The sequence below is a fragment of the Myotis brandtii genome, unplaced genomic scaffold, assembly GCF_000412655.1.
Source record: "Myotis brandtii unplaced genomic scaffold, ASM41265v1 scaffold34, whole genome shotgun sequence".
Classification (NCBI taxonomy): Eukaryota; Metazoa; Chordata; class Mammalia; order Chiroptera; family Vespertilionidae; genus Myotis; species Myotis brandtii.
In genome coordinates, this window is record NW_005363098.1 from 4,628,473 (window position 1) to 4,641,772 (window position 13,300).

Genomic DNA, 13,300 nt, shown 5'->3' on the forward strand with positions numbered 1-13,300 from the left:
GAGGAAGGGAGAAGGAAAGAGAGATAGAAACATCAATGATGAGAGAATCGATTGGCTGCCTCCTGCATGCCCTCTACTGGGGATCGAGCCCGAAACCCAGGCATGTGCCCTGATCGGGAATTGAACTGTGACCTCCTGGTTCATTGGTCAGGCTGAGCTTTTATTTTCTTACTAGAGGCCCGATGTACAAAATTTGTGCAAGGGGCTCGGCCCCCACCGCCGCAGTGGCCACCTCTGCTTCAGCCCCCACTGCCATGGCTTCGTCTGGAAGGATGTCCCATCTAATTAGCATGTTACGCTTTTATTATTATAGATCAGTTAAACGAAGGAGCTGTCCATTGTTTATCTGGGAATCCCGTATTTCCACGTTTCCAGAAATATCTCTTAAGTCTAATCCTATATAATAAAAGCCTGATATGCTAAGTGTCCGGTCGTCCAGTCGTCCATTCAACCAAAGTGTAATTGCTAATGGTATGCTAAGGCCACTCAACTGCTCGCTATGAGGTACACTGACCACCGGGGGGCAGACAATCGATCGGTCGACCAGTTGCTATGACGTGCACCGGGCAGACAGTCGACCCAATGACCAGTCGCTATGACGTGCACTGGCCACAGGGGGAAGACTCTCTGACAAGTAGGTTAGCTTGCTTCTGGGGTCCAGTTGATCGGGACTGAGTGAGATGGGCTGGACACACCCTGGAGCCCTCCCACAGTCCCTCCCCGGCTGGTCAACCTCCCGTGTCCCTCCCTGGCCCTCATCGTGCACTGGTGGGGTCCCTCGGCCTGGCCCGTGCCCTCTCACAATGTCGGAGAGCTGGTTTTGGCCCAATCCTGCTCAGTGCAGGAGCTGCCCCTTGGTGGTCAGTGCGCTCCCACAGGGGAGCGCTGCTCAGCCAGAAGCTGGACTCATGGCTGGCCTCCATGGCAGTGCTAAGGATGTCCAACTACTGGCTAAGATGTCCGACTGCGAGAGGGTGCAGGCTGGGCTGAGGGGACCACCCCCCCCCCCAGTGCATGAATTTTGTGCACCAGGCCTCTAGTGTTATGTAAACTTCTCAGCTTGAGGTTTGGGTGTTGTTGTTTTGCACCAGGTCAGCAGTGTGTAGAGGCAGACACTCCCCTGCCTCTTCCTCCCGGGGCCGTGGAGGGACTTTTCATTTTCAGGTGCCCTTGCAAGGACAGTGTCCCCTCCAGGGCTCCAGTTTAGAAGACTTTGCCTCCTCCCTAACTCCTGTGCGCTGCTGTCTGGGTGTGAAAACTCAAGCCCTGGGCAGCAAAGCCTGTTTCCTCCCAAGTCATCCCTCCGTCCTCACCCCTCTGGCTTTTTCTTCATTTGAGTTCTAGCATCTGGGGATTTCTCTTTCTCGTGAGCTCAGCTTAAATGAGTTTCTGTGCAGTTGTTCTCCAGCGGCTCTGGATTCGCATGGGGCCAGGTCCACCTCGCTGCCTTCCCCTTGTTATGGGAAGGGAACTCGGGCCAAACAGCCCGCATGTGGCGAGGACCGCTGATGGGAAGATGGGAAGCGCGTGTGTTTCTGGTTACAGCGTCTGTCCCCGGGTCCCCAGGAGGCTGCATCTGGAGCTGAGACTCGGTGACTCAGCACTGAGACACGCTCCCCAGCAATTCTCATATGCACTTTGCTGAGAAGGGCCAGGCAATTTGACTCCAAGCTCTGGTAGTCCTCGGCTCACAGCGAACAATCAGAAAAATGCAAATATTGAACAAAAAGAAATAAACTCTTTATCATTTTGTTGTTAATACTGAGTACCAATTGTTGATAGCTAATTTTCCTGATGTAGGCCCCAATTATTTAGGCTACATTAATTGAAAGCTGTAATGCGGTATCTTATAGAAAGGAAAGTTACACCTTGTAGTCTCTTATGTGTATTTTTAGAAAAAATTTGATTGACTACTATGGTCACTCTTAAGTTTTATATTTTCCTGTTATGAGCCTATGGAAAGATACGAAATTAGAGTGGAATTTCACCAATGAAATGTTATGATATATACATATTTGAAAGCAGATTTCTGACATGCTGAAGAAACAACTTTTTAAAAGTGTAGCTTTCAAGTAGCTTGTAGCTAATCAGGATGTTTTGAGAACATGATGCTTACAAAGTAGGTGGCTGTTGGCTTGTCTGTCTCCTTGGCTCCTTCCTGCTCTGCCTATATACGCTTTACCTTGAGCGGCCAGAAACCAGTGAAATCCTGGGCTACACCCCACATCCTGGATCTTCTTACCGTCCATCCTGCACACCTACCTTGAGGACTGAAATCCGACCGTGTGAAATGATCACTAGGTATCCCCTGGCATTCTCTGCACGTTTCCCTATGGCCATTTACAGAATTGCGTGACGGTTCTTCCCTCAAGGAGTTGGTGGTCTAGTAGGAGAGAGATGGTTACTGGACCGTGAACTCCTTGGGGGAGGAACTTGATCCTTTGTAGACACCGCATGTTTTCTAACAATGCCTGGCCACGGTTGTCACTCCGCAAATGTTTGCTAGATGAATGAATAAGGAAAACGTCACACAGATGCTCGGCACTCCCCCCCAGACACCAAGGAGCGGGTTCTTCTATTCAGAATCACATTTTACGCTAAAACCAAGACAGACAAGCCAAGAGTCCTGCATTCTGGCCCAGGGCCTGCCACTTGCCAGTTAACCCTGAGTGACTCATGTAACCTTGTGGAGTTTTATTCTTCGCGCTGTGAAATGCAAAAGTGGGATAAATGAGCTCCAAATTAATTAATTCTAGTTCTAAAGCAACAAAACCTTTTTCTTTTGGAAATCTTTTCTTTCCTCATCACCTTCTCCCATCAGGACCCTAAGGGAAGCGGTCTCAAGGTGCTCCCGATTCATATTTTCATGCGTAATAGTCTGGAAAGCGGTATGCATGTAAGCGTGTATAACATGTGGGTGTGATTTTTTTTGTGTGTGTGTGTGACTCTTCCAGGCCTTCTGAACAGAGTGAATTAAAACTTGCGTGCAATGAATTTGAAAGACCTGAGCTGAGCCGTGACATCGATGTAAGAAACTGGTGTCCACAGGAGACCCCTGGGGACAGGTGTAAAACAGACGCTGGCGTTGGAAGAAGCTTGCCTGCCGCAAAGAGAGAGGCAGGTATGGAACCCGCTGAGCGGTGAACGGTGCTTCCGGGTGGGATTTTTGTTTCCTCGAGGAAGTACCCAGTGTGAGAAATGGCATCTCGCTGAGATGGTCACTCTACAGGCAACTTGGATTACGAAAGCCCGAATGGAAAGCTGTCGAGATGAGACTAGACAGGCCTCTAGTGTGGTCCCCTCCTCCCCCCACCTCCCTGAAGTCTAACCATTCTCGGCTGTCCCCATGCAGGCTGCTGAAGGCACAGTGGTTGCTGCTCTAGGGAATGGCCAGGTTAGGAGAATAGTAGCTGTTCTCACACCTGAGCCAGGTGGTTCCCACAGAGCCAGGCCAGTGCCCCACCCAAAGGGCTGCTGTGCACATCCCTGGGAGTGGGAGGCAGAGGGCACCCGATGCTAGCTCCAGGGTAGGGCAGAGCATAGCTGGAGGCTAAAGGGCCACTGAAGTTGGCAAGTCAGGTGGGACACAGGGTGGGAAGAGGTGTGATCCTCCCAACCAGCACCCAGGTTTCCAGGCACGTGCCCACGTCAGCGCACACAGGCTGGCGGAGTTAGGGAGTTTCGATCCTTGTCTTTTGTTCATTCCCTTGACACGTAAGTTGCTTTTTGATCTATTGGAGGTTCTTCCCACCCACACATAAATTATACTTCGAAGCTCTTAGTGCAGCGGTTCTCAACCTGTGGGTCACCACCCCTTTGGGGGTCAAACGACCCTTTCACAGGGGTCGCCTAAGACCATCCTGCATATCAGATATTTACATTACGATTCATAACAGTAGCAACATTACAGTTATGAAGTAGCAATGAAAATAATTTTATGGTTGGGTCACAACATGAGGAACTGTATTTAAAGGGCCAGAAGGTTGAGAACCACTGTTTAGTGGATATGTTAATAGAAGAGAGGGGGAAATTACCTACAGGTCTGCAGACCAATAGACCAGCCTGGGTTTTCTTGATAGAAGTGTTTGTTATTCCCAGAAGCACTGTTAGATCCAGTTATCATCAGTATGGGCTGAATGAGCCCCAAACAGGTTTAGTTGCCCATCCCTCAGGCAGAGGAGACATAGCCCATCTCCGCTGTTTCTCCAAATCCCATCATTAGTTGCAGTTCAGCAAAGTCAGCTGACCCTGAAGGTGAACCTTGCCGTCTTCATCATGTCACCTCTCTCCTTTGACCGGAAATGACATCACGTTGAAACTGGCTTAAGGGAAACATGGAGTGAGCTCTTCTCTCTTCCTGCCCGCAGAGGGCTACTTCCAGAAGCCGGGGAAGAAGTGCGTGGAGAAGTCCTGCTCAGATTCCAGCTCGGACTGCGGCAGCTCCTCGGGCAGCGTGCGTGCCAGCCGCGGCAGCTGGGGCAGCTGGAGCAGCAGCAGCTCCGATGGGGACAAGAAGCCCGGGGGCACCCCTCAGCACTTCCTGCCAGCCGGTGAGTCCCGAGAACGGCCCTCCCACCAGCAGTGAGACCTATAAAAGCAGGCCCTGTCCGAGAGACGGGCACTCGTAGCCATCAAAGCATAGACAATGCATCCACGTGGGATTTCAGTCCATGTTTCCCTTGAGTTTGTATAGACTTGGTTTGTGCCCTAACATGTGGTCTGTCTTTGAGAATGTCCCATGTGTGCTTGAGAAGAATGTATATTCTGTTGCTTTGGGGTGAAATGTTCTGTAAATATCAGTTAGCGCCATCTGATGTAGTGTGCCATTTAAGGCCACTGTTTCCTGGTTGATTTTTAGTCTGGAAGATCTGTCCAGTGATGTCAGTGGGGTGTTGAAGTCCCCTATTATGACTGTATTGCTGTCGATCTCTCCCTTAAAGTTAATCAAGAGGTTCTTTTATATATATATTTGGATGCTCCTGTATTGGATGCATATAATATAAGACTTTTGAAAACTCAGGGCTTAACATTAACAAAAAACAGAAGTGTAGCTTTTGTTAGTAGGGGAAGGCTGACAGAAGAATGATAAAAATGTGAGGATTATGTAATATCAGGGAAATGTCCCCAATATAATTAATGGTGTAAAAGACCAAAAAGGCAAAGTATATATGAGTATGACCCCAACTTTACTCATATGTGCACACATCAAAGACACTGTAAAAACTATCTCTAAATGTTGATGATGGTAGTATAACCATAGGTGCCTTATATTTTCCTTTTTTAAACTTTTGTTTATTTTTATAGATTTCCTATGATAAGCATGTTACTTTTATAAGCTGGTCTATTTATATAGCAAAATTTATTTTCTCAGAAAAACCCCCATTGAAAAATTCTGTATTATTAATGAATTCAGCCCTTTTTTCCCCCCATAAAGAAAACATTATTAAGCCAAAATTCATACATTTAAATGTTGGGTTTTCAAATAAAAGATAAATTATAAGGCATTTTAATAATAAAATTACTGAATGTGTGACGATCAGTTTAAAGTGAAAAATAAATCGCTCATTAGGGGTTAATGATATTAACCATTTGCATTCTAAGACATCATGCAGTTGAATTATGTTTGGAAAAACTTGTGATAATGCTTTTGCTTTTATGCAGGAGACAGCGTTTCACAGAACGACTTTCCTCCAGAAACACCCATCTCCTTGAACCTTTGCCATAACATCTGCAACCCCCCGTAAGTTTTCAACTGCCCAGCATTCTCCGTGTGCTTCATGCACTGCTTCTTCTGTCGGCGTGTTTCCGCTTCGTACCTGGTTCTGAAGGGTAAAGTCTGAAAACGTCTGAAGGATGTGAGGCGGTGAAATCTGATTTTACTAGTCATTCAGAAAGGGGCGTCCTTCCAAGGGACCACAGTTCATGTGGAGGTGTCTCTGGTATCGCTGGTCCTTCCTGTGACGTGACTGTGTCAGAAAGCCTCCCATCCTGAAAATAGAAAGAAGACACTGTCGTCATAAGAATGGACATCATCTCCTCTTTGCTGGGACTTGAAATAAAGCCAAGCATTGATGATCTAGGAAGTTTTGAAAGAACCTGGTAGATACTACGTGTTTACAGCCCCACCGTGTGATGCTTGCAGCAGCATCGGACACAATAAACACAAACCTTCTATTGAGTGAGAGGGAGGAGGACCTGCAGGAGGAGAGGGTTTCAGAGCGAGAGACAAAATTCGTTTTCTTAGGCATCGGCCACTTTGTGAGAGGATAGGATGTCATTAAAATAAGTTGGTGAGCCGGCTCAGTGGTTAAGCATCGCCCTATGAACCGGGAGGTCGCGGTTTGATTCCTGGTCAGTGCACATCCCTGGGCTGCGGGCTCCATCCCCAGTAGGGAGCGTGCAGGATGCATCCAGTCAGTGATTCTCTCTCATCATTGATGTTTCTATCTCTCACTCCTTTCCCCTTCCTCTCTGAAATCCATAAAAATATATTTTAAAAAATTAAAATAGGTGAGTTGGTGAAAATGAACACTCAGCAAGGGTACAAGGAAAGCTCTGTAAGAACCGTTTTTGTGAGGGGTAGAAAGTAAACCAGGGGTTAAGAATTGCTGCCAGCTGGTGGCAGGCAGAAGTGCGCTGTAGATGGCCTTGGTGACCTTAGTTAAAATGGCTTAGTTGATTATTAAAGGGCGACTTTGCTGGGTCTTAATACTCCTCCACCCTTTCCTGGCTGTCAACCATATGTCTCTAGTATGCATAGGTTTCTTGGGGGAGGGATTCGTGTAAACACTCAACGAGACTTGGTTATACAACTTCAGTATTTCCTTGTACAGAAAAAATCAGCGATGTCCATTTTCTCACTTTCCCCACAGCGACGTGACTAGTCTCCCACAATATGCAGAACCTCCCTGTCCCAGCCTTCCTGCCGGGCCTGCAGGTGTTGAAGAAGATAAAGGTGAGGCTCTTTCTCTTGCTCCAGACACCACCAGGTGCAGGGGTCCTACGTTGTGGGCTGGGGGCTTGGGCGGGGCGGGGCCATTGCCCCAGTGCCCTCTTCTCCGAACCATGTCACTGGGCTTTAGCGCACTGGGAAGGCACCTGCCTGCTGCACCTGCATCATTGGGAACCTCTGCCTTCGGCCGCCCCCTCTGCACTGACACTGGGCTCCCTCCTGTAGCCCAGGCACAAGGGCTCCGGGATAGTGCGGGGCTACCCCTGTGTTTAGTTCACTTTCCCATGGGGAGGTCCCGTTAGAAGGCATACGAAGGAAGGGTGAGGCTCCAGCACCTTAGCCTACTTCTGCTTTCCCTGCCCTCTCCTCTTCCTTCCCCGCCTCCCCATGTCCTACAAGTCTTTTATCGCAGCCTCGGTGAGCCGCCTCACTCCTGCACCAGGCTTACGAAGGGTGAGGCTCCAGCACCTTAGCCTACTTCTGCTTTCCCTGCCCTCTCCTCTTCCTTCCCCGCCTCCCCATGTCCTACAAGTCTTTTATCGCAGCCTCGGTGAGCCGCCTCACTCCTGCACCAGGCCTTCTCCACCTCCCCATGTCCTACAAGTCTTTTATCCCAGCCTCCGCAGCCTCGGTGAGCCGCCTCACTCCTGCACCAGGCCATTTTTTCCCACATAAAATGGAAATACAGCTGGGGCCTAGCCAGGTGCATGAGCATCGCATGTTTGCATTAATTCCCCTTGGTCCCAGACATTGCAGGGGTGACTTGAACAGGCCCAGGTGCCTTGCATACGTGTGGCTTGCATTACAGGAGGGAACCTGAAGCTTAGGGAACCTGTGTCTTTTATAACAGGCAGTAGGCATGTCTCCCTCTGCTCCAGAGGGAGACACCATATGATGCGAGGCTTTTGCTGAGCGAACATCCTTGAATAGATGGTCCAGAACAGAGGCACCCAGGGCCTCTGCTTGCAGGATGTACAGAAGTGCAAGGAGCCTGTGGAGACTGACCTCCCGGCAGCCACTCTGCTCAGAACCTCCCAGGCGCTTTCCATCTGACCAAAGTCAGTGCCCACGTCCTCCACGGGGCCCACCAGGCTCTGTGCTGTCTGGCTCCTTGCTGTTCTGAACTCACAAGGCACACTCCCACTGCGGGGGCTGCACACTTCACTCTGTTCCCCGTGCCCAGAGCTCGCCTCCTCACACTTCCTTGGCTCGCTTCTCACCTCGATCACAGGCGTATAGCATCTGAAGTAAAGGTCGAAGCAGCATGCTCTGTTTCTGCTGTATATTTGGAAACCATACCCCAAAAGGAGTGGGGGGAGCAGGCGTGGTCAGAGTGTGGGGGTGACACGGGGGTGTTTCCTGGGGGGAGAAGGGGCACTGAGAGGCCTTGCTCTCTTCCTCAGGTCTTTACCCCCCTGGAGACCTGTGGCCCACGCAGCCCGTGTGTGTGACAAGTGGCTTCAACTGCGCCCTGGAGAACCCGGTGCCCAATGTGGTACCGGGACCGGCCCCCGTGCACAACAGGTACAGGTCTGTTGGCTGACAGCCGCCTGCCTCCCCGGCCTGAGGGCTTGTGGTGGGAACTGGAATTCCGCCTGTTAGGTTGTCCTCACAGAATCGAGGGCCGAGCCTCCTTCCCCAGCTACCTCAGCCACCGGGCGTTGCCATCTGCCTTTCGGAGTTGTGTTGTGATGTCTTAGAAAAGAACAAACCGGGCATCGAGAGAAACAGAAAAGGAAATAAAAGTAATAGATAATACAGCTGGAGACCACATCATTGCTTTCCTTTCTTTAAAATGAAAAGATGAGCTATCAATATATTAAAGGCAAAATTGAAAGAGCAGTCACTCCTAATTCCTACCCCCCCAACAGTGCAAAGATTTCCATTTTTTTCCTGCTATGAATCTTGAACACAGTAACATTTTTAAAAGGTCACAATAATTTGAGTATTGAAAAATGGTTATATAATGGCCGTTCCCTAAAGTTGTTTATGGCTGTGACTGTGTCATTGAATTATGAAACCTTGAGAAAATGTTTATATCTGTGTTTCGCCACAGAATCCATTTGAATTCTTTTTGGGGGGAGGTCAGCTGATTACAGTGGTATTTACTTTCTTGTTTCTGGAATGAGAACCCAGTGGATAACAGTGATGAGAATATCATGAGTCGTGGTCTTTGTAGTGGTGATTTACCTAAGGCGAATGCTGGCCCTGCTCTGCATGAGGGGTGCACAGCAGGACGTGTGTAAGTCCTTCCGATGTGAGCCAAGACGCTTCAGGGTAGGCCAGTGGCTCTTCCTCAGCGCTGATCACCACGGCCTAGTTCTGCCTCTGGTTTCGGATCCTGGTTATGCAGGGAGTGCGCTCCTCGTCTGAGCGTCTGTCCTGCCATGGAACGTCATCGGTGATGAGCATTAAGTAAACCTTTGATTCTGTGACTGGAGAAAGTACATCTTTTATTTCCCAAAATTGAGGATTTAGCAGTGATCAGGATGCTGGGCAATAAAATTGCTTTCTTCTTTCTTGACTTAATCTGTTGACACGCTGTTTCTGAAACGAGACCTCTTGTTTTTGTTTTTTTGTAGCAGTTTCATTGATTGGAGTGCAACTTGCGAAGGCCAGTTCCCCAATGTGTACTGTCCGTTGGAATTGAACGATTACAATGCCTTTCCGGAAGGTAAAAGCTGTTTGAACAAGCCCAGTGCCATTCTTTTATTCTCAGAAAGTCCAAGCAGGAAGTGTTTGGCCTTAAGGCACTCACTGCAGAAGCATGTGTCTTAAAAAAATTAGATGTAGTTGACATAACATTATATTCGTGTCAGGTGTACAGCATCATAATTCGACCTTTGTGTATATTGAGAAATGATCACCACCCAACATCTAGTTAACATCCCTCACCATGCATAGTTTTAGTTTTCTTTTTTTGTGGTGAGAACTTTTAAGCTTTACTCTCTTAGCAACTTTTAATATACAATACAGTATTAATTACAGTACCATGCTGTACATGACAGCCCAGGACTGGTTTATCTTATCCCTGGAAGTTTGTACTTCGAAAGCCCCTGAACCGTTTTGCCTATTCCCCTACCTCCACCTCTGGCAACCAGCAGAAGGTCTGCTGTATTCATGAGCTTGTTTTTATTTTTGATGGTTGTTTATTTGTTTATCTTGTTGTTGTTAAGAGTGTGCCTTTAACATTGAGTGGCCTTTGCGAATGACCTTGCAGGAGGCTGCTGACGGCTTTTGTGTGGGTCTAGTTATGCATTCCCTGCCATATATAATTTTCTGCAGCCTCAAAAAGCCCTGTGCACCTGGGTGTCTGGGGGCTTCTACCAGTCACCCTAAGAGAGAACCAGGTCATTGGCTTTATGTGGACCTGACATTGTGGATTCCCCATGGGAGGCTGGGGAGCTAGTGGTCGGCTCCTCTTCTTAGGCAGCCAGGCCACGTGAAATAGAAACCTCTCCCTGCTTGCTCCTCAGCCTGTCCTGATGCCTCTGCCCCGGTGGTGCTGCAGAAGGAAAAGTAGCTTGGAGGGGAAATGGGAAATTGCCAATGCTTGGGCTCAAGCACCTGTTATAATAAACAATAAGAGATATGAGATTCCCCTGATAAGCTGGAAAATTCTCTTACTGTACATTACAGAACAATCATGATTTGTCATACTGAGCTAAATTTGCAGAGACACAATAAGCAGTATATTAGATATTGCACTCATGTGGGTTTTGATACATGCATTGCTCTATGTTAACCACAAGGGGGTGCCATGATAACTTTTTTCCTATGCTTCTGAGGCTTGTGTGTATTATCTTCTTAGCTAAGTGCTTGGCTTGGTGTTGCCATTGTCAGTCCCTATGGTATATATGCAGGTGGCTGAGGTTGGCATGATAGGTAATAAAATTTTTAAGGGCTGGTAAGAAGTTTGACATGATTCACATCTATAGTAGTAGAATAGTGCATCCTGTGTATCAGAAAGATTCCCATCAAATCATCAAATATATAGGACATAAGCCCAGAGGTAGACCTTCCCTGAGGGCTTCCAGGTGATGTGTCTGATAAGCAGTTTTAAACCTGAGAGTGGCAGCGGAACTCCCGGTTCACACAGAGTGAGTATGCTATGTCTGTCTTTAGCCTGTCCATATAGTAAGGAAGGCCTTGAGAGTCTTTTTGCTGAGCGTGAGAATTCAGTTCACCCCATAAAAATGTTTACCTGCGTTGATGTCTCCTGTTCTTTGTAGAAAACATGAATTACCCCAATGGCTTCCCGTGTCCTGCTGAAATTCAGACAGACTTTATTGATCACAACTCGCAGTCTACCTGGAACACCCCGCCCAACATGCCGACCGCCTGGGGACACCCCGGTCTCGTCAGCAATCCGGTCAGTGCTGCCCAGCCCTCGCTGTGGCCCTGGGGCGCCTCCAGTTTCTTGCTGTATTTTTAATCCTGGTCTCATGTAGCAATAGAGTTGGGTTCGGATCAGCTAAAGCCGGGCTTGCTTCCTTTAGGTCAGGGGTGGGGGCCTTTTTCCTCCCAAGGGCCATTTGGATATTTATAACATCATTTGAGGACTCATATAAAATGATCAACTTAAGAATTAGCCCGTTATATTCGGTCAAACATTTAATGAACTCTCACCCTTAATGCCTTGGCAGGGCCAGACCAAATGATTTCTCGGGCCTTATACAGCCCTCGGGCCAGACGTTCCCCACCCCTGCTTTAGATCAGAGGAGCCCACCCTCTGAAGGAACCTAACACATAATCAGACAGGCGGGGGCTTGCCGACATTGGCATTCTAGCCACTTCCAAGCTACACCAGCAGTGATGGCTTGTGGGAACATTGAATTGGGGCCATAGCTGTGTTTCTGTGGCCCCGCTAACCTTTTCATCTGTGACCAGAGATGAAATGAACGTCACAGAAAGGTGTCAGTGGTCAGCGGCGGAGTCCTGAGGGCTTCCTGCCTATGAACGCCCATCCGAGCCTCCGTGCTTAAAAGTCCTACACCTTCCCCCTTTCAGAGCCACTCAGCAGATTTTTACAGAGAGGACATTTGAACTGTGGGTCCTTGCTTGGGTTGAAAGTAAGTTTACCCAGTTAGATGAGGATTTCACAACCCTGCATTTGTGGAAAATGGAGTTCAAGCAACATGGATGGTTGAGAATAGTTTAATAGCGCCCAAGTGACTTGGATGGATACCATTGTGGTATCCACTGGTATACATTCAACCTTGACATTGCCTTTCTAAGACTTTTTTTTTTTAAATTCCTTTTTTAAAAAAAACATCTTTTTTTTTCCCCCTCCTCATTTACACATCAGCCCTACCTCACAAGCACCCGAAGCTTATCTCCGATGTCTGGACTTTTTGGTTCCATCTGGGCCCCGCAAAGCGATGTGTATGAAAATTGCTGCCCCATCAGCCCCACCACGGAACATTCGACTCACATGGAGAACCCGGCGGTCATGTGCAAGGAATACTACCCAGGGTTCAACCCGTTTCGTGCCTATATGAACCTGGACATATGGACTACCACGGCCAATAGGAACGCGAATTTCCCACTGTCTAGGGACTCGAGCTACTGTGGGAATGTGTGAGAAGCGTTTGATTTTTAAACAATGTGAATAAAGAGGCTTGTGTTTTGATGACTAGCGTAAACTGGTTCTTGAGATAGATTACGACATTGGTGGATATTTTGGCACTTTTATATGATAATAAACTTTTTTTAATGAAATCTGGGTGCGTTCTTTTTTTTTTTTTTTACCCTTCACAAATCAGTAGTAGAAACTAAGCATCCATATGTCATTACTTTATACCTCAAGGAGTGTGTCCAACATGCCAAATGCTTTCAGTCAGAACAAGGAAGGCTTTTGGGAAGGTGGGAACTGGGATAGAAGTGGCTGCTGTGTATCTCTCCCCTGCCCACATGTACATCAGAACCTCCCAGGCAGCTTGCAAACAATGAAGTTGGTAAGGTGACATTCCCAGAGATTCTTATGTCACTGACCGGTGTACCAGGCGATCAGCATCTTTCTTTTTTTTTTTTTTAATAGATTTTATTGATTTTTTACAGAGAGGAAGGGAGAGGGATAGAGAGATAGAAACATTGATAAGAGAGAAACATTGATCAGCTGCCTCCTGCACACCCCTAACTGGGGATGTGCCTGCAACCAAGGTACATGCCCTTGACCAGAATCGAACCTGGGACCCTTGAGTCCGCAGGCCGACGCTCTATCCACTGAGCCAAACTGGTTAGTGCAATCAGCATCTTTCTTTCCAAGGTCTCCATTGATTGTAGCATGCAGGTGGGGTTGAGAACTGCTGACTGGGAAAGCCCAGCTGAGCAGCCAGTCGCTTGCCT

At 48.0% G+C, this 13,300-nt stretch overlaps 1 protein-coding gene across 1 annotated transcript in view; it reads left to right on the forward strand.

The window, feature by feature from the left end:
* KIAA0922 (KIAA0922 ortholog) overlaps positions 1-12,673 on the forward strand; it is a gene marked incomplete at its 5' end in the record, with an annotated part of 147,381 nt that extends 134,708 nt beyond the window's left edge. The window contains 8 exons of the mRNA XM_014543902.1: positions 2,955-3,121; positions 4,368-4,550; positions 5,662-5,740; positions 6,873-6,955; positions 8,356-8,476; positions 9,535-9,626; positions 11,185-11,324; positions 12,261-12,673. Of these exons, the coding sequence (XP_014399388.1) occupies positions 2,955-3,121; positions 4,368-4,550; positions 5,662-5,740; positions 6,873-6,955; positions 8,356-8,476; positions 9,535-9,626; positions 11,185-11,324; positions 12,261-12,536 (1,141 nt within the window). The remainder of the gene's footprint in view (positions 1-2,954; positions 3,122-4,367; positions 4,551-5,661; positions 5,741-6,872; positions 6,956-8,355; positions 8,477-9,534; positions 9,627-11,184; positions 11,325-12,260) is intronic.
* Between the last annotated feature and the right edge of the window lie 627 nt (positions 12,674-13,300).